Below are 21,430 nucleotides of genomic sequence, written 5' to 3'. Positions count from 1 at the left end.
TATAAAAGCAGGAATGTAATTTTTTAATGCCTAAAATGAATCTCCATCAATTCCTTTAATTTTATATCCAAACTAAGGGTAGTATTGGTTACCTTGAGAGTATCAGTGTAGAATATTTTTACAGTGCAGTCCAATAAGGCAGCGGCCAGAAACTTTTGATTGGGGCTGTACCGAACACAGAGAACATCTTCATCCAGCTGCAAAATGCGTGTCTGTTTCACAGAGAGCCTAGGATGGGATGAGTACAATATACGGATTTTACTGCAGAGTTAGATTCAGAAATCAAGGGGAAGAAAGTGGTTCTTCCCATTGCCTGCATGACGGAACAGGCCTTAACTGCACCAGTGACATCAGTACCCTGCATTGATCTCATCCAGCCCCCTGGGTCAGCTGCAGAAGTGGACTTAATCCCACCTTTTCCAATTTGCAAAACTACTTCCCAGAACACAACAAATAATCTGCACAACAATTTAAAGTTGCTTCTTTCTACTTCCCACTTTTCTGTGCCATAGCTCACTTTAACAATAAAAAGGGGCAGATAAAATACCTCTGCAACAATACCAAAGAATTACTGAATAGGACAGAATAGTGGCAACAAAAGCCCTGTTTTCGATAAACATTTTATAATGATTAAATTCATTCCCATTTATATGGAAAAGCTTCTGTAACCCAGTGCGTCTAGTTAAGAAAATAGTTTAGAGGTAAAATGTAGTTCTAATAGAACTTCATAGGAACCAAATGTTCAAACACAGGACACTTTATATTTATCATTTTAAATATTTTTTAAAAATACTGCTTAAATAAAAATGGTCATGTTTTTAACATCTTCAAATTTATCCATCCTACCAATAAAGGGTATTAATTTGATGCAAGAAGTATAAGAGAAATTAATATAAATGATATGCATAGTATTTATTTCTACGAGACAATAGATAGAATATCTTAGAAATAGTTTACAGTCCAGGAGATATACAACATTATTTCTAGCCAATGTTTTCAAAAAGGACAAGCACTCTACATCAGGGGTGTCAAACTAGATTTTATTGAGGGCTGCATCAGGTTTATGTTTGACCTCAGGGGTCCCAGGAGGGCTAGAAATGATTTTGTATATTTTGTGGACCAGAGTGGATGTGGGCAGCTTGACATCACTCATGTCAGGGGCACCTGTGGTGGCCCAAGCATTCTGCCAGCAAAAACTTACTCCCAAGCTCCATTTTCGGCTGCAACAGTCTCCTGCAACCCTCTGTAGTGAAAATGGAGCTTGGGATAGCCATGTGCGACCCTCCTGAGCTCCATTTTCACCGGCAGAGGCACCACGGGCTGCTCCTTCGCTGTTTCCAGGGTGGCCTTGCGGACCAGATCTAAGCACCCGGCCTGCAGGCTTTGAGTTTGACACCCCTGCTCTACATCATGCTAGTAAACTCTATGCATCAACAATACAAGAAGAGTAGACTTCCGATTTGAGCTTCTTCTGCGACGGACCGAAATCCGTGATCATGCACGGTTTCGATCCATGGATTCGGGTCTAAGCCATCCCGTAGAGGGGAGACCGCCAGCAGGGTTAAGGAGAGCTGCATCTCTCCTCTCCAGCTGGCCATTATTCCCTTTCCCGAAAGCGGTTGCAGAAGTGTTCAAAGAAGAACTCGACCGGAAAAGAATGTGCAGGAGGAAGATAAGAAGAGAAAGTTTTGGTTGACCGGGTTAAACTGAAAAAGCAACAACGTAAGGTACCCTGGAATTTGAACTATAAAAAATAACATTGTTCCCAAAGAAGACTTTGAAGCAGTGAAGGAGAGAGGGAAGGGAAAGGATTTGGCTTTTTTTTTTTCTTCTCTTCCTTATACTGACAGCTAAGAGATTTAAGTAAGAAATTGACAAAAATCCACTTTGACATTAATAGGCATTTAATGCTGAAAATAAAAAGTCAAAGGGATAATAAAGACTTTTGGATACTCAAAAACTTTAAAAGCAGGAAAGGAGAGAAAAGGAAAGAATAAAAGGGCGGATCTGGAAAAAGGAGACTTCCTGGAACTAAAAGAACTTACAGTGAAACCTTAACAAGATTCCAAAAGATACATTCTAACTGAAACTTTGTAACAAAATAATAGAACCCCAGGAAGAGAAAGTGGAAAAAGAAGCAAGAAGAAACAGCCTTGGATTATTTGGATTACTTGGTGATTTTGGATTTTTGGCTATTGTTTTAAATGACTAAAATCAATCGGGTGGTTGTTTAAAAGTGTTTAAAATGGCATCACTTTTAGAAGAACTGAAAATGGAACTTAAAAAACAGAAAGAAGATGCACAAGAAGGGAGAGGTTCTTTTGGCTTCGTATTTCAATTTTTTGAAATGGAGATCTGGAACTATGAGAAACAACAAGAAACACTTGTAGAACAAGAAGGTTGGGACAAAAAAGAAGCCATCTTTAATGATCAAGTAATTTTATGTGGGGAAAAAAAGGAAAGGGGGGAAAGAGCGTGAAAAGTTTAAGATTTGAAAAAAACAACCAAAAAAAGAATAGTTTGAAAAATAATTACAATATTAGGAAGTCACAGAAGAGAGAATTAGAAGTAGAGAGACAAGGGGGCAAAAAGAGGAGGGAGAAGAAGAGGGGGAAGAAGGAAAGGAAAAGAAGTTATAAAAGACAGAAACAAGATATAGAGAAACAGGGAAAATGTATAAGTATTGAAAGTATAAGCCTATTTAGAGATAATGGGTGAAAATTTAATTGGAAAAGGGATTCTGCAAAGGTACATAAGATAGTATTGTTATGTTGGAAATAGAAATAATTTTAGAAAATATGAAACAATGTATGATTAAAATGATGGATAAAATACTTTGTCAGCCTTCAAGATTTTCTTCCTTTGCTTTGCATCTTTTGGCTGTCATAAGTAACGGGGGGAGGAGGGGGGACATGGTTATGGGAAGCGAGCTGGAGGTGTTACAAAACAGAACTGTATAAGTTGGGGCGGGAAAGTTCTTGCTTAGGCTTCTATCATATGCTATGCGCAGCCGCAACTCTTTATCAAAATATGTCAAGGTCAATGGACAGAGGCCTCATCACCACCTGGAGATGCCCACATGATGCTATACACAACTTTTAATTGGATGAGCTAATTGAACTATTGGTGGTGGGAACGTTGCCATCACTTTGTATATGTGATTTACGTGCTCATTTTCTCAGATTCAGAATTCTTTTGTTGCTACCACTTGACTTCCAGTAAAAGATATCTTTTCTCTAATTAATGGAGTCTAAGTATTTCTTTCTTGGATTTTGAATGGAGCACCATCTGACATACTTATTGTAATGGAGTGGAATGTTTGTTAATAAATAAATGAAATAAAGTGAATGAGAGAATGAAATTAGGAAAGGATGGGAACATTTTAATTATTAATGATTTATAAAAATATAAGTGAAGAGAAATATGGAAAAAAAAGAATTATGGAAAGTTTATAAGTGTTCACAAGGAAGTATGATATTCAATTGAAAAGAAATGTTAAAGATGTTAAGATTCTAACTAATATTAATGATAGAATTGAATTGGAATGGAATGAGTGTTTTATTTGCTATTGTCATTCATATATATATATATATATATATATATATATATATATATATATATATATATATATATTGTGTATTTTAAGAATGTACCGAGCAGAATTCAATTGGAAGTTATGTACTATATTGAATGTTATAATTTTAAAGGCATAAATTGAAGTTTAAGTAAGAGTTGAATGGATAAAATTAAAAGATATAAAGGTGTCGTACTCCAATTAGTAACTACAGGGGAAAATTTGTTTAATGAGAAAAGATAATATGAAATTGAAACAGGACAGACAAAAGTATAAATATAATGATTGGAAAGACATCAAAACTTAGAAAAAGAATTTAGATATGAGATAATTAAAAATAAAGTTGAGAAAACCAAGGGAGGAGAAAAATTATGGAGAAAATGTTAAAATAGTAATAAGATATGGAATAGAACACAAACATGAATATGAAATTGAGTTTGTATCTGCATGAAGAAGTGACAACCAGGGATCATGCTATTCTCAAAAAAAGATGTTTTATTTGTATTATGTTTTTGTGAAAACTCAAATAAAATTTATATTAAAAAGAAACAATATTATAAGAGTAAAATTCAGAGCTTAAATTTTATTTTTAATTCCTAGAAAACACTCTCACCTCTTTTGGATACTGTTCCTGTCTTTCACTAGCTGAAATTCCCAGAACTTGACAGATTTATCTGCACCTCCTGTTATAAAACCGCACTGAAGGAGAAAATAATTTAACTTAAAACTAAGCATGGTCACTTTTGTTATATATAAATGATGACACAACAGAAGCCTTAAATATTGCTTTATTCACTTTTCAAAAGCATATTATATGCAGAAAAGCCAATGAGTTGAACTGAAAACACTACCATTTGCAGACAATTACCAATTCATTTCTGGTTTTTACTGCCGCTTCTCCTAAATCATCTACGATGATCTACCATCTTCTTCCCCCTTGACTAATTACATTGAAGATTATTTATAAGAGAACCAGCATTAAAGGATTTTTAGATCACAGTCAGTTTGTTTTCCTGGACTGTGAAATCAATTGGTAGCTTATTTCCATAATAATACAGTTTTACAACGAAGGCTAAAAGCATTACCAATCCAAATTCTAAATTGGACTCTGTACCTAAAGATGATTACCCTCCCTTTTGTCTTATCAACTACTACTACTACTATTTTACACTGTTAATGTGAAAAAAACCCACTCACTCTGACATTATACCTGAAAAGTCATAACTTATTTTTAAGTACCGTATATACTCGAGTATAAGTCGACCGAATATAAGCCGAGGCACCTAATTTTACACAAAAAAACCTGGGAAAACTTATTGACTCAGTATAAGCGAGGGTGGGAAATGCAGCAGCTACTGGTAAATTTCAAAAATAAAAATAATTAATTTGGGAAACGATCTCACTATCATGAAAGGTTTAATTGATTCACTAACCCAAAAGAAGAAGATGATGACGACAGCGGGAGGCAGGAGTCACTCTCTTCCCCTCCTCGGAGGCCCCCTGAGTCAGGAGTCGCTACGCTGGTGCGGCCCAGTCCTGCGTCGCCTCGGGAAGGGAAAGGCAAAGCGCTTTGCCTTTCCCTTCCCGAGGCGACGCGGACTGGGCCGCACCGGCAGCAACTCCCAACAGCCCCAGCCAGACACCTGAGCGGAGCCCGGTGGAACTGCCTGTTGCCGCCGTGGGCGCCGTTGCGGCGCCCGGCTGCCCAAGTAAAGAACAGGGCCGCACCAGACCATCGGAGAAGCGCAGCAAAGCCGGACACCAGCAGCCGCCTCCTCGGCGCAGAAAGCCTCCCCAACCAGCCGGCCGGTCTCCTCCTCCTCGGTCACACAGAACAAACAGGCAGAGAAGGAGGAGAGCAGCTGGCCAGCCGGGGAGGCCTCCCGTGCTGCGAAAGAGGCAGCCAACGATCTCCGGCGCCGTCCTGCTCCACGCGCTGGCTGCTCGGACTTGCCGGGCCCGGCACATAGAACAGGGCAGTGCCGGATGTTGGAGAAGCCTAGCGGAGCCGAAGAGACCTCGGCTCGTGTTGTTTTCTGAGCCCAATAATCAGAGGGGAATCTGACTCGAGTATAAGCCGAGGGGGATTTTTTCAGCACAAAAAATGGGCTGAAAAACTTGGCTTATACTCGAGTATATACGGTAATTACTTTCATTAAACACAAGGTCTGCAAAGCACTGCAGAAAGCAAACAGGAATCAGGCAGCATCAGAAGCATTCCAGGAACTACCAACTGGCATAGAAAAATGGATTATTCACACAACAGCCCTCCATGGAATGCTGGAAGATAGTAACAATCTTTACAGTAGGTGAGAGAAGCCAACTATTCTGCCCATTTCCATCTCTACAAATCTACTTATTACAAACTATTAGGTCACCTAGAACACAACTCTATCCAGACTACCAAATAAAAAGGAAACAATTTTAAACTTGACCAACCTGATTTGAAGAGAGAGATATGGACCACAGGGCCCCCTCATGAGCATCAACCGTTTCCAATAAACACCCAGAAGCCAGATCAAAGAGCTGCAGCTTTCCAATCTAATAAAAATTATGAATTATCATTTGTACACAGATTTATGCCAGCTATCAATAACAGCATTTTTTTCAAAGATTACATCAGAAGAAAGTGACAATGAAAGGAACCCACAAACAAAAAACATTCCATGGAATCAAAACTGTGTTACTATAACCCCAGCCGGGGATGGAAGAGAATAAAGCAAGGAAGGTTTCTCCATATTTTTTGCTTGTACTTCAAAGTTGGGAGCGTTTTCTGACAAAAGCCTTTTTAAAAATTTAATTATTACGGTTCATTGCACAGATGTTTAGACTAGATTTGGCATTGTTAACCACCTATCACATCTTTTCCAAGGACCTGGGATAGGCAGATGTTATTGTTTGATGGTGCTAAAGGCATTGTCAGAGGATGTAAGCTGTTCCAAGTAAAGCTACCATTTGCAATTGACTGGTGATTTTGTCAATGCTGATGGTATTCAAGTGGTGCTCCAGATATTTGGGGATTGCAACCAAAGTACCTATTACTATCTTTGTTTTCTTTTGCCACAGTTGTTCTACTTCTATTGCAGGTCTTTGTATATACTGATTTTCTCCAGTTCTTTCCTTTCTATACTGCTGTCTCCAGATCAACACCCAACTATTCAGACTTTTTCATCTTTCTTATCGGCAATTATATCTGGTTCTTATGTGGCAACTCCTTGTGTATTAGAATTCTAAAATCCCAGAGCATTTTAGTTTCTACATAATCTATTACTTTGTCTATTTTGTAGTTCTAGCTTGCAGGCAAATGGCATTCCTTGCAGATATTCCAATACATCATTGTTGCTATTTTGTCTTGCCGTTCTTTGTAGTCTATGCAATCTTCTTGCAGTAACTAACTTGGTGGCCCACTGTTTCTGCAGCTTCCTTGCAGAGGCAGCACTTATTAATGCCATTTGCTTTTTGAGCTGGGAGAATACTTGTGTTTGTTATTAAATTGATATCTCTTCCTCTCTGAGAACAGAATTAGAAGAGAAAGAATTTGATTAAATATACTCTTGGAACTGTTTAAATTGTTTTATGGCTGCTGGTTGCCTAAAGACTGCTCATTTCAGGCACTAGGTAAAATGCCCTTTTCAAGGAGATGCTGAAGAAAAATGACAACAGAACTACAGAATGCCTAGGATCTGTGTTTGATTGGCAGAAAGCATTAAGAACAAGTTTTGGAAAAGGTGAATCCCATTACCACAAGGAGGAAATCAAAGGAGATTTGACAAGAGGTTCTTGCTGTCCCACAGTGAGTTTTCCAAAATACATCCCTCCTGGAAGGCACTAAAGGGTCTAAAGGGACTCTGCGATAGACTCCTACACTGATAATTTCAGACTTGTGGAGAATCAGGGCTACCATGAGTGAGTGAGTCTACCATTAGAACAGCTGGGCTAACCAAATCGGTCAAGTGCTGGGCTCCCTGGTACCCCATCATCACTGCTGTTTGAGAACCGGCGGTTTGCATAGAGCTAGGGATCCTTTGTGTTGCTGAACCAGAGGCAGATGGACAAGTGATACCATTGATGGGAGACCTAAGGGCAAGGGTGAAGCATTTGTTTCTAATTATTCAAACATGGATGGACTGCAACTTTTCCCTCCATAATCAAAGCCAGAGTAAACAAGAAAGAATGGAGAGATGTAAGATTCGAAGGAAACTACAGGTTTGTTTTTTTTAAAGGAGAAGAACTGGAGAGGGCTGTGAATTAGTTTGAAAAGAATAATTAATCAATAGGATGGAGAACAAGACAAGTTTTGTCTGCCGCTATCACAAGCCAAGAACAACTGAGATGGGTTAAAGCAGGGTTCTTCAAACTTGACAGCTTTAAGACTTGTGGACTTCAACTCCCAGAATTCCTCCTCCAGCAATAGGAATTCTGGGAGTTGAAGTTCACAAGTCTTAAACTTGCCAAGTTTGAAGACCCTTGGGTTAAAGCAATGCCTGATCAGGACAACTGTAAACCATACACAAAGGAAACTTGGAAGGAAAAAGACGGGATTTCGATAAAAGACCTGTCTGTACCAGTAGCAAAACCTCTGCAAAAAATGGTGTAATGGCTCTGTATCGGTGGCTAGATATTATTATTTTATTTAAAATATGACATTATTAGCAAGATCTGCTAATGCTTCAGAAAGGATGAGCAATTTACCTTTGTCCCAATGATGACCTGCCGGTCTCCTGGGACGAACAGGGAGCAAAGTGCATAATTACACTCCATGGTCCGGATACACTGCAAGGTAGACCTGTGAAAAAACAACAATTCACAAATGGTAGGAAAAAGCTATCCCTGTGGATTACCACAATATTTAAGCCCAGATTTCTCTTCAAAAAACCGTGTTATAAAAGCTAGCCAAAACAGAGCTATGATATACTACCAGTGTGGAAACTGACTGGCACAATACACAACTGGAAAAACAGTTAAGTATGAGCATTCATGATGTACACTACAATAGTAGTGAACTGATTTGGGGTGTATCATAATTACTTTAGAATGTTAGTACACTCTACTTGCAGAGAAACAACTAGGATTAGCAACCACTGAAAATCTTCCGTTCTTTCCAAAAACTGTCAGCAAATACTGACCTACTTCAGCTTTCCTCAGTTTTAGAATTACCTCCAAAATTAAGTAGAATAAGCAAGATAAATTAGATGAGTGCTTTGAGAATTTTTTTTTTATCATTCGGGAAGTATTCCAGTGAATTGACTCTGAGATTGTACTGAGTACAGTAGTTTCAGTTTTCCACAGTGAACAACCAGATGCCTCACAAAGTAGTTAACAATTTTCAAGGGCCCTCCAGGAACTGTATTTGGGAGTCATGAAATCTCAGATTCAGGAAGGAACATGCAAATTAGGACTAGCAGCCACTAAAAATCTTATCCCAGAATCTGAACAATCTCATTTAAAGTTGTCCAATCTGACAACTATATCTTGAGCGTAGTTAATAGCCAATTTGACTACACATTGTACAAAGCACTGCAGTGACCCAGAATTTTTACATCAAATGTAGAACAACTCACCATAGGAAAGGTCCAACAATACAAAGATATCTAACTCCACTGATGAATTCTCCGTAAATTTGACCGTATTTTAAAAGTACACTATTTGATATATAATCCACCTTCCTGCCTACAATGAGATATTATGCATTTTCCTGGATTCCATATTAAGAGTTCAGATTAACACCTGAAGACATTTAACAAAATGTCCTTGTAAATATGGGTTTCAACTTGCATTTTCCCTCAGCGTTCATAGAGGATTCTTACCTGTTCCATATCTTAATGGATTCCGCAGCAGCAGAGAGAATGGCGATGTTATCAGAGCTAAATGACACCGTTCTAACATCAGTACGGTGACCTCCAATGTTTATCTTCGATGTCTGCACAACTTGGGGAGATTGTTCTGACGACTTCAGGCTGTAGCACTCAATGTTGTTGTTCTGGAGCATTAAGGTGGCTTTCAGTTCTCCTTTTGGATTCAGCATCAAGTCAAAAGATCTGTTTCAATAAAATATCTATTGTTTAAAAAAGCAGTAACTGTCATGTTAAGTGCTAAATGAATTAAGAGCAATACTATGTAAAAGAAGCCAACAAAGATAAATATAAACTTCATTTGCAATCCAGACTTCAATAATACATGAAATGAAAACTAGCAGACACACATGCTAAAATCAAAAGTCATACTGTTAATATCCAATGGATAACGGATATATTTATTTTTGCTTTAATTATACTAAGGTTTCCACAACTATGTAGATCCTCCAAAACTGAGAACAGCTTTTAAAAACATGGATGTACAAGGCTGTTTAATTTGCCTATTGAAATATTATATGACTGAACAAAGAAACATTTTGAAGTGCGGTACTGGAGACAACATTTGGAAAAATCTTGAGCCAAAGAAGAAATTATTCAACAGTAGTGGAAACACTAATGATGAATAATAACAATGGCTGCTTAGTGAAAACACTACAATGAAGCTCAAGTTAAATATTTTGGAAGTGTAAGAACCATTAAAAAAAAACCTGAACTTGAGAAAAATTGGCCACTAGAAGAGAAGATGGCTGAGGAGTGTGTGTTTGTGTGTGTTAAACTGTGGGTTTTTAATGCCGTATGCCACCTGGAGTCACTGTGAGTTGAAATGTAAAGGAATATTTCACAGAAATATAGAAATATAAGTCTGTTCAATAAATAAACATACCCCTAGTTACATGAGCAAAAGTATGCACGACTTCAAAAAAGCCATTATTGAAAACAATCACAGGAAAAATGACATCCATCCTATCATGAAGACAGAGAACGGAATGTTGGAGTCTTTGTTTCCAACAAAGTTCAGTCTCTACCTACAGTCCTCTATGTCTATAGCGTTCTCCCAGTCTGTTTTTCCTATGGATAAGCAACATCTCTGCTTTTGGCTTTCTTCATATATTTCCAGCATTGAGCAGCCAAATTAGCATTTAATTACTGGCCCAATCCTTTGTGCATTGTTATTTTTTAGAATGTCTCTGTAAAACTACATCAAATCCCACTTCACCAGAAGTAGTTTGGCAGAGGAGAAAGATTGTGATTGTGGTTCATTTTGTATTACACAAAAGCTTTCCTTTTCTTGTTCTCTCTTGGTCCTAGGTTTGGGTTTATTTTACAAGAGAAGCAGAGACTATCCAACCCCTTGGTAATATTCAGTGACCCATGAATCAATTTGCTGGGCTGTCATGAAAAAGGACAATATTAGAAGCAATCAGTAACTTTTTGTATAGGTTAAGTACACTATAAAAAAGTTGTTAAATAATATTACTGCTTTTTTAGCACTTGCTTTTTAAACAAACAATAAATATATTTATCCTCCTTAGTACTTGAAACCTACTTGATTTTAGCAGAAGCTTTGATGTTAACAAGACGCTGAATCTTTTCCTGTAGACTGCACTCTATACTGATATCAAGTTCTTCCTCTTCCACATCTGACTTTTGTCTAGAACAAAAAACACCACCTCTGTATGAATAAGAAATATTAACATAAGTAGGTTGTACTTTGAATCTTAAAGTGTTACCATTTTAATGTGACCATTTTATGGATAATTGTTTTAAAATAATATATAATGTAGCTCTTCTATGTATCAGAAAAATATAAAAATGACAAGTATAGCAAATGTATTGCATTCACTTGGCTTTTTTCCTTGCTTTCCTCATTTTCTTCTCTAATTTCTTCTGAACTTCTTCTTTGCTGAGGATATAGAATATTTCCAGAACAGAGTCTGTTCCCTTAAACAAAGAAAAAACAAAATAAATTAGAAACTTGCTGGCCTAGAAATCTTTTTCCATAGCTATAAGGCCAGAGGTCTGGCAGTACTCCCATGTGGTCCAAAAGCTACCCACTCACATGGCAAGCAAGGATTCTCCCCGATCGATCAATAGCAAGACCAACAACACGATTCCTTCCTTCCCTCATGATGGAACCAGCTTTCTCACACCTTACAGTGTCCTAAAAAATTAATTAAAACAGGACTAAACAATTGTGGTCTGAAAATTTCAAGGAAGTCAATAAATGCATGCAACACAACTACTAAATAGCAATAATTTATTACCATTCAAACAATTGAAAATGACAATATTGCTTTGACAGTTCATCTGTGGCTTTAGACCAGGGCTGTCCAACCTTGGCCCCTTGAAGCCTGGCGAACTTCAACTCCCAGAATTCCCCAGCCAGCTTTGCTGGCTGGGGAATTCTGGGAGTTGAAGTTCGCCAGGCTTCAAGGGGCCAAGGTTGGACAGCCCTGCTTAAGACCAACAAACGTGTCCAGTCACTTTACATTTCTCAGTGCCCTTCTTGGAAAAAAGCCAGACATACATGAAGGAAAACAAAGCAGTGAATGGCTCAAAAGAAAACAAAACCATGGTTATCATCAAAGAAAATTAACAGGAGGTGGACAGCACAGAAAAAAGGGTTAGCTCAGCCAAAATGGCATAATACAAGGAAGATAGGAAAAAAGAACTTGGCTAAGTAACAGAGCTGCCTGAAAAGCTGAACTGGCATTCTTTCCCACCTTTCTTTCGCATCATGAAAAGGAGACGATATCTGTTCTCTCTAAAGCGTTTTCTCTTTTTCAAACGTTATAATGGCAGGGGAGAGGGATTGATCTCAGGCAGAAATTGCTTGGTTCTATTTGTTTGCAATGGTCAAAGGCGATTGTGCAGGCACTGAGTTTTTTTCCATGCCAGAGGGCACTCTTTCCAATCTGACAATGGATCTGCTTGTGGTAGCTGATTTCCTTTCTTCCTAGTCATTCTCCTCTATTCCAGTTCACTTTTTATTCAGTGAAGGATCCTATATAATCACAAAGCTGGAGAATACAGGCAGAGACCCAAAGACCAAGATGTGGGCGAGAGATGCTGGACACTGAATGCACACACATACCCCATTGAGATTCAGCTTCCCAACCCTCCACTAAGAGATGAACAGCACAATGATTTCTTCACCACCAATAATTCACAATACGGCTGAGCGCTATGTGCATCCACTAAGATTGTAAAGGTATCCTGATTTTGTGCCCTTTAAAACTGGCTGGAGAATTCTGGGAGTTGAAGTCCGTCAGGCTTCAAGTGGCCAAGGTTAGAGATCCTTGCTTTAAAATATTAATCAGTTAATGAAACTAGAAAAGCACTAACATGGAAAACCTACCGTATATACTCGAGTATAAGTCGACCCGAATATAAGCCGAGGCACCTAATTTTACACAAAAAAACTGGGAAAACTTATTGACTCGAGTATAAGCCAAGGGTGGGAAATGCAGCAGCTACTGGTAAATTTCAAAAATAAAAATAATTAATTTGGGAAACGATCTCACTATCATGAAAGGTTTAATTGATTCACTAACCCAAAAGAAGAAGATGATGATGACAGCGGGAGGCAGGATTCACTCTCTTCCCCTCCCTCGGAGGCCCCTGAGTCAGGAGTCACTACCGCTGGCGCGCCCCAGTCCCGCCGCCTCGGGAAGGGAAAGGCAAAGCGCTTTTTGCCTTTCCCTTCCCGGCTGGGGCTGTTGGGAGTCGCTGCCGCCGGAGGCCGCGACTCCACACCATTTTTTTTCAGAGGGAATCTGACTCGAGTATAAGCCGAGGGGGATTTTTTCAGCACAAAAAATGGGCTGAAAAACTAGGCTTATACTCGAGTATATACAGTACTTAAATTAGAAACACCTACCCTGTCTATTTGATTCAGATGGAAGTATTTTATGCATGGTCATTGTGGTAAATCAAGTATTACTGTGACTACACATTAGAAAAAGATACCTCATTTTGGCCCTCATCTTGGGCGTCTGCTTTATCATCTTCAGAAGATTCTTCCAAGCTCTGAACATGTCCTTTACTTCTCTTGTTTTCAGGCTCACTGGAGTCTTGGTCCTATGTAGTGTACCAAAAGAATAATAGACTTGGGCTAAAATAAAGCCTTTTCTTTCTGCAGACAAATCATTTCTTTATTTATTAAATATCTCAAGTACACAGCACATTTAGACAAAGTAAAAACAACTGCTTTGTACGTAAAATAACATGTCCATCAAAGCTGTATATTAGAGCCAGGGACTACAAAAGTTAAAAAAATAGATGACATTCAATGAAAGTGGATCTCTATTAAAATACTGTTTACTTTATTTTTAATTAAGAGAACCACGTGATATGAAACAGCTAAAGTATCTCCTGGAAAAACAAATGGCTTCAGAATTCAAGGGATTGATCCCTTGCAATCAAAACATACAGTCAAAGAAGCAAGTTCAGTTCCATCTATATACTACTAAAACTTTGTAGACTTCAATTAGCCCAAATGGTATGTCATAGTGCAAATTTTTTTGAATCTAGGACCTCAAATCTGCAAACTTAAAAGAATGCATACAAAATCTGGGACCCATTACTTCTGTGAAAACTGAAATTTCAAGGATCTACACATAGCTACAATGCTGCTTTGATCACGTAATTGGGATTTCTAATGCTCCATGCCAGTTTCCCACAAACGAAGTCAACGGGGAAGCAGACAGAAAGTCAGAAATCGTTCCCGCTGCTTTTTTTGCCCACTTGTGGTCATTCTGTTTCTGTTTAGATAAGGAAATTTATCTGAAAGGATGCCCCAACAGGTAACATTACAAAAGCGGTACCTAACCAAAGATAAGTGAATGACTCTTTTTCTCATTGGGCCAACATTAGGCTTCTCTGTGTCCAAAATCACCAGAACTACAGGTAGTCCTCGACTTACAAGAGTTTGTTTAGTGATCATTCAAAGTGACAACGGCAATGAAAAAAGTTATGAAAATGTCTGACCATTTTTCACACTTTATGACCATTGCAGCATCCCCAGTCACATGATCAAAATTCAGACCCTTGGCAACTGACTAGTGTTTATGAGGCTGCAGTGTCTGGGGGTCATGTAATTACCTTTTACACCCTTCTGTCAAGCAAAGTCAGATTTACTTAACAACTGTAGCGATTCACACGGTGGCAAAAAAGGTCGTACAATGAGTCAAAATGCATTTAACAAACATTTCACTTAGCAACAGAAATTTTGGGCTGCCAATTATGGTTGCATGTCGAGGACTACCTACCTGTACAACAAATTGCCCCAAGCATAGAACACAATACCAGTGCAAGGGAATATAATTTCATTCCATTTGCATTTATATTTTGATTTTACATTCAATACTGAAGACATTAAAAATAACGTACAATAGCTTTAATGTGAATAATGATGCAAATCAGGTCAAGCAGTTAGAAATATCTACTGGTTACTGGTTATTACCTCCTGGGAATGCGTGATGTTCCATGCTCTCAGTTCACTGTCAGCAGACCCAGTAATAAGAAGTCTTTCTTCAGAAGCCAAAACTAACCCCCACACCTAAGGAAGAGCAAGCCAAAGGCATTTCTTCTTTTAATACTGAAGTTCGTTCTTCAGACAAGACTGAATCTACGTCCCTCATTTCTGTAAGATTAATTTTCTCGTTTTGCTGCCAGAAAACCCAAAGACAAAAATATTTAAGGATCCCTTAATATAAGATTTGGGCTTACCATGATATGCAGTTTTACTTTCATCAATGGCAAGGGGAAGAGCCCCCGGGGGCACCCGGGGTGGGGGTGAGAGGCGGTGTGGCGGCCCAGCCCTTCCGCGCCAGGCCCCGCCGCACCGCCCGGCGCCAGGTTCCGGTGGCGTCAGGTTCACCGGGGGGCCACGCGCCGCCAGCACCGCCGCCTCCTGCCTTCCCGGGGGGGCAGGGGGGCAACCCGGGGCCCGAGAGGGAGAGGAGAGGGGGGGGGGCCAAATCGAATCGAATGAAGAATCTGCCTGTCAATGAAAGCTATTTGCATATAGGATACTCTTCTTACCCATTATAATAGGCAATTCAGAATAACATTCTACAAATTCACCCTTAGTTTGTAAAGTCCCTTAAAAATGCACATAAAGTGCGGGGGGGGGGGGAATCCCTGTGATAATCTCACTAAATGAGCAGTCAGTGAGGGCTACCTATATACAGATAGCCCTCAACTTATTACCCATCCCTTAGCAACCAATGTTACAATGGATCTACCACTGGCCTACTGACAACCTAGATTCAAAGTTTTGATGGCTGAGGTTTTTCCATGGTTACGTGACTGAACTTTGAGTGCTCAGCAACAAGGCTACATTTATGACCATTTGCAGCATCCTGCAGTCATGTGACTGCATTTTATGATGGTTTTGCTGAAAATTGGCACTTTCAGGTTTTGGCAAAACTGTGCCATAGTGAACAATGGGTTCACCTAATGCCAAACTTGGCAACTTTAAGACTTGTGAACTTCAACTCCCAGAATTCTTCACTCCACAAGTCTTAAAGTTGCCAAGCTTGGGGATCCCTGACTGGTGTTGGTTCAAAGACTGCTACAAAAAGGTCACGGACTGGTCACATGACCAATCCATTTTACAGGCATCATGACTTACACTTGTCAAACAGGCATCATGACTTACACCTTTACTATGAAAAGGCATTGTTTTTTTCTTTGTACTACTCTCACCTGCAAATCTGCATTCTACTTACTTCAGAGCGGTGCCCAACCAATGTTTTAAAGCAGTGTTGAGAATCCAGGTCCCACCATTTTACTACAGTATCTTTTCCGCTGCAAGAAAATGTTGCCTCATAAATGGTACTGAAAATATTACATTACATCAGAAAGTTACCCTATTCTGTAGCACATATAACATATACACAGTACAGAATAAATTAAAACCCACAGATTGTTAAATTATCCAGACAATGCATTATTTTAAGTGACAAAGCTAAAAAAATTAGTCAGAATTAGCTTACCCACAAAATTTATATGAAGCCAATTTTTATTCCAACACTAAGAGTCTTTTTGAATGTGTAGACTGTTGTTTACAAATACCCTTAATTTTCCAAAAGGGAGCACCTATGCATATTTCATGCAGGTTAAATTACAGGTTAATAATCTTCTCAATAGAATAAGAGAAAAAAAATTAAAGTTTTCTTCAATTTATTCAGAGATTTGGTGAATTAATGCAAGAACATCTTATTTGAGGCATTAACACTAAGCCAACTGTCTACGATGCAAATAATACAACTCACCCAATAAATAACAATTAATTTTCAGGATAACATTTTTCCTTAATTTCTAACAAGTTTTTTGAACTTAAGTAAAATTGCAGTACTTAGTGTGTGATTTGGAGGGGGGAGATAGTTATATGTACATGTAGAAAACAATTACCTAGAAATCAATATATTTTTTGCTTTCAAGAACAATAACTGTGTAATTGCATCCTTGTGGCCTTTCAATCGGTATAAACCACTCTCGTTGATCACATCCCAAATTATGATATCTGTGTCCTGGAGGAGAAAAAAAAAACAAATAAAATGGCTCAACATCTTATTTTCCTGGCAATGAACAGGGTAATCTCACCCCTTTACCCAAGTGTCAAATATATTTCCTGTTTCCATATGATCTCAAAAATATAAAATTTAAAATGTTATTTCTGATTTTTTAAAAGATCAAAACAGCAAAAGGCAATGTGTTCAATATTTTTGTTGTTTACGTCTTTCACAATATGTCCTGCCTATCCTTCAGAAATGTCTTCTTAAACTACTTGATAATAAAACGATAAAGAAATCTGACAACAAAATCTCTTTCACAAGACTTAAGGGCAGTGGTTCCCCAATTCTCAGCAGCCTGAGCCAAGATTAAGAGATATGTTTATACAGAGTCTGGACCATTACAAGTTTTCTAAACCTGGTATAGAGCCTAAAAAGTTTCTATCTTCATTTCTTTCTGCCACTCAGGTTATTTATAGGAGTCTCAGTATACTGATGTTTCTTCATGCAGCTTCACATAGTAATTAAGGGCACCAGGCTAGAATGAGTTCTAGGTTGCCTTAGGTATGAAGTCACTCGGGTGATTTTAAGCTAGTCAATCTCTTTCAGCTCCAAAAAGTAGTGGCAAACCACATCTAAAAAGCTTGTCAAGAAAACTGCCAAAACCTGTCCAGGAAGACACCAGGAGCCAAGATTGACTTGAAAACCCAAAACAAAACTAAAAAGGATCTGAAGGTGACAGACAAAAAACAAACAAACCCTAGTTAATCAAAGCCAATCAAGTGACTGCATATTGCAATGTAGATAAACCTACATGATTTCAGAAGAATTTGTGAACTGATTTATTTAGGCAGTGGAAATCTAATTATAAGACTGGAAGTCATGTAAGTAGTTACAAATTCACACTGTATTTGGATTTCATTGCATGGTACCAAAATTTATGAAAGCTTGGTCTTCCTTTGGGGTAAAAAAATCAGATCTCAAAAATTGAAAGAATGTTTGCAATTCTAAAAATGTCCTGCACACTTCCAATGAGCTACTCTGAAAGGGATGCTTCCTCAATAAATATGGATAGTATTTTCATTTTTCTTGTGCCTAGTTACCATATACATAACACTCATTTTCACTGTCTGCATTTTTCCCTATTCCTCGCTGATTTTCTCCCAAATGATGCAGATTTTTCACCTTGCTATCCTCTCCAAACCCAAGCATATTTGTTTAATTTTAGTATTAGTGGATAAGCAAGCAAAGACATTCAGCTTCCCTTGTCTTTCTCTCTATTTCTTCTAGGAAGGTAATCTAGATTCATGCGTTCCAAAATGAACAGAATAAAACAGAAATAGATAGGTGACAAGCACAAAAAGTCAATAAACACCTTGGCATGTGTTGACCTGCTACTACTCTCAATACAAATACTAAATATTTGGAAAACTAATAGGTACAGTGAAGTAGAACCCCATTCAAGGAACTTTAATCTCTATGTTAATTTGGGGAGGGGGGTTCATTAGCCTCCATATTCTACTTGGGATCAACCAAAAACAGTTGATCAGTGACAGAAACAAATATCATATATTCCATTCTTCTATTATACCCACCTGTTTTTGCCATCCCCCTTATTTCTCTCTTTTCCTAAACCCCTAAAAATAGGGATCTAAAATCTATCTCACACAAATTCATTCCATATATCTCCAATTACTTTGCACTGAACCTCAATCATAAATTTCATTTACATCTATTAAAAATCAGCAACTCAAAAAAAAAATTTCTCACCTTTGATCCCGATGCCAAACATCCTCCCAGATCATCAAATTTCAAGACAGTAACAGCAGCTTTATGGCCATTGAATGTGACAATTTTTTCAGCACTTAAGAGGTTGAACAAACAGATTGAACCATCCTCATATCCAACAACCAAATGCAAACCATCTGGAGATGGGCAGAGGGCAGTAACTTCCTGCTTGGGGCCCTGAAAAATGAGAATCTGCAAGGCAAAATAGGAGAACTTTACACTTTGGAATAGTAAAAGATTCAGAAGAAAGCAGCAATCAGTATTATGGTTGCTCTGAGGAAATAAGTTATTTTATACATTTCTATTGTCTCCCATCATTCATTATAACCAAGACACTTAAAAAAATATACAGTAAGGATGAATATGGCAGAGAACAATTGCCCTATTATTTCAATGCTGAAACTTTGGATCCTTTTAATAGGAAAAAAAGGGACAATTGCAACATTTTGAATTTTAAAAAATGAACATGTACAATTTATCAGAATTCTACTTTTTTTATTCTCCCTCTTATTTTGTTCCATCTTTTCCCATTAACATGGAGTCTCAGTTTCTCTCTCTCTAATAAAAGGATATTCTTTTTCTAAATATTTTATAGTTATGCAAACCTTGAAGTTCCCTTAAGTTAATAATATTCTTCTCTTATAAACAGACCACTGTTTTCATTAGAGATTAGACTAAAGCTGCATACTTGGAGAACTAAGCATACAAATAGCAGAAGTAATTGCTAATAATAATTACAACTGACTATTCCACTTATTTAACTTTTAGCAAAAAAATGTGGAATGGTGACTTTTTAAAATAATGCATATTATTTATGATTAAGGTGCTGGCCTAGAAAAAAGATTGTGAGGCCTCCCTTAAGCACAAAAGCCATCTGGGTAACTTTGGGCCAATCACTCTTTTAGCCAACTTGCCTCATGGGGTTGTTGCTGCAAGGAAAACAGGAGGGGTCTGTGTGTGTGTGTATAAACAACAAAACAACAAAACAATAATAAACATATAGTCCTCATTTAGCAATCACAATTGGGACTGACTACTTGGTTAAGTGAAGCAGTCCCTAAGTGAAACTATGACTGTATCTATAATGTATACCTGTACCTTATTTCAGTTTTTTTTTTGGGGGTTTGTTCTGTGAATGTTGTAAATGTGAGGATGGTTATTTCTTCATCACTATCACAGTTCCCAAATTAAATAATTATTTAAAAAGGGCTACCTACAATGTTTTTCTGTGACTCCCTCACACATCAATATGATCATGGCAGTAATTTTAAATTAATCTTCATTAACACCCAAGCACCTTCGTTTAATCTTTTAAAATTTAAACAAAAAAAAAAAACCCATCAAAGACGAAATCGCACTATAATGCTACATAAGGAGCATGGCTTTGTGCTTACCTTTTCTCCTTTCCTTGTATCCCAGAGAAAAACATGTTCACAGGCTGGCACTGCAACGTAGCGACCTTTCTCACCACGCAGGGTCACATAGGCAATGTTGCCTTTCTGGCTGGCAATCACTCCAAAGAGGGCGGCGTCCGCGTACCGCAAATATTGCTTGGTGAGGCCCATGGGGAGGCTTCAAATTTATTTTATTTTATTTTGCAAAGTCCAAGTGAGGCTACTAGTTGAACATTACTTCTGAAGCAATGCTAGGCATTAAAAAAAAATCGTTTCCTTTTTAGCCAGCCATTATTACTCTTCTACTTCTAAAACCCAACACAGAAACACCGCAATTTCTGGTATTTTGCAGACTACACTTCTGCAGAACCCTTTTTGGGTCTGCAGTTGTTGGATTTTTATCAGGAAGGACCGAATTGCAGGCTCGACTCAGCCACTGAGATTGGCTGGGCAGCCCGGCTCAGTTTCTCCGCCGGTCAATTCCGAAGACAAAATGTGTAGCAGTGCAGGAGGAGGAGGAGCGGTATCACTGTATAAGCAACGGGAGGAAAGGGACTCCCGATCGCGCCAGAAAAATTAAATGTACTGCAACCAGGTCCCAGCTTGTCTCCTGTTTCCTCCGTTTAAGTCTGTTCCCGCAGCGAACATCAGTCAGCCAAGCAGCCGGACTATCCCCGCACCAACCATTGCACGTGTAGCGGGGATGGAAGACTAACCTACCATTCCCAGCATGCTTAGGCAGAGGAACCGGAAGAGGCGGGACGAGGATAAACAGAACGTGGAGCTATGGAAAATTTGGACAGACTCATCTCATTACGGGATTGCATCATCGAGTTTCGTAGCTCGCTTAAAGCAGTATGAACAACTGTGTCCACTTCCAATTTTAAGCGCAGCAAGTGTAAACGTCTCGTCAAACAAGGGTGTTGCGTGCAAAACGCACTTTGGGATCGTGCTGGGACAGAGTCCCATCTAAGTACCTGCTCAAAAAAATAAAGGGAACACAAAAATAAGACAATAAGAAGACATCCTAGATCTGAATGAATGAAATATTCTTTGTTCTGTGGAAAGGGAATTTCACGAAGACAGTAGTGTCACAAAAAAAACAGGAAAAGCCCAAGGGGAACATCAGGTCAGCCAGAAAACAAACTTACACAGGAAAAGGAATCAAATAAAAAGTATTAAAGAATCCCTATAGACAAAAGCCTAAGTAATTAAGAAAACTAGACAAATAGGAAAAGGAAACAAAAAATAATTTAGAAAACCCTTACAAACACAGGACATACCAAATAAGCAAAACAA

General features: G+C 38.4%; 1 protein-coding gene across 1 annotated transcript in view; it reads right to left on the bottom strand.

Moving 5' to 3' along the window:
* WDR3 (WD repeat domain 3) overlaps positions 1-20,883 on the bottom strand; it is a 35,727-nt gene extending 14,844 nt beyond the window's left edge. Inside the window, exons 1-14 of the mRNA XM_026675413.2 lie at positions 20,132-20,883; positions 18,720-18,929; positions 16,849-16,967; positions 16,164-16,242; positions 14,894-14,989; positions 13,399-13,509; positions 11,489-11,590; positions 11,273-11,370; positions 10,976-11,080; positions 9,382-9,612; positions 8,267-8,360; positions 6,014-6,115; positions 4,188-4,273; positions 93-228 (exon numbers count right to left, since the gene is read on the bottom strand). Of these exons, the coding sequence (XP_026531198.2) occupies positions 93-228; positions 4,188-4,273; positions 6,014-6,115; positions 8,267-8,360; positions 9,382-9,612; positions 10,976-11,080; positions 11,273-11,370; positions 11,489-11,590; positions 13,399-13,509; positions 14,894-14,989; positions 16,164-16,242; positions 16,849-16,967; positions 18,720-18,929; positions 20,132-20,302 (1,740 nt within the window). The 5' untranslated portion in view covers positions 20,303-20,883. The remainder of the gene's footprint in view (positions 1-92; positions 229-4,187; positions 4,274-6,013; positions 6,116-8,266; positions 8,361-9,381; positions 9,613-10,975; positions 11,081-11,272; positions 11,371-11,488; positions 11,591-13,398; positions 13,510-14,893; positions 14,990-16,163; positions 16,243-16,848; positions 16,968-18,719; positions 18,930-20,131) is intronic.
* Between the last annotated feature and the right edge of the window lie 547 nt (positions 20,884-21,430).

The sequence above is a fragment of the Notechis scutatus genome, chromosome 2 (genome assembly GCF_049901735.1).
Source record: "Notechis scutatus isolate UNSWTSFEM ecotype Mainland chromosome 2, rNotScu1.2, whole genome shotgun sequence".
NCBI lineage: Eukaryota > Metazoa > Chordata > Lepidosauria > Squamata > Elapidae > Notechis > Notechis scutatus.
The sequence above is the reverse complement of the archived record's forward strand: the minus strand, read 5'-3'. Positions and strand labels throughout refer to the sequence as shown.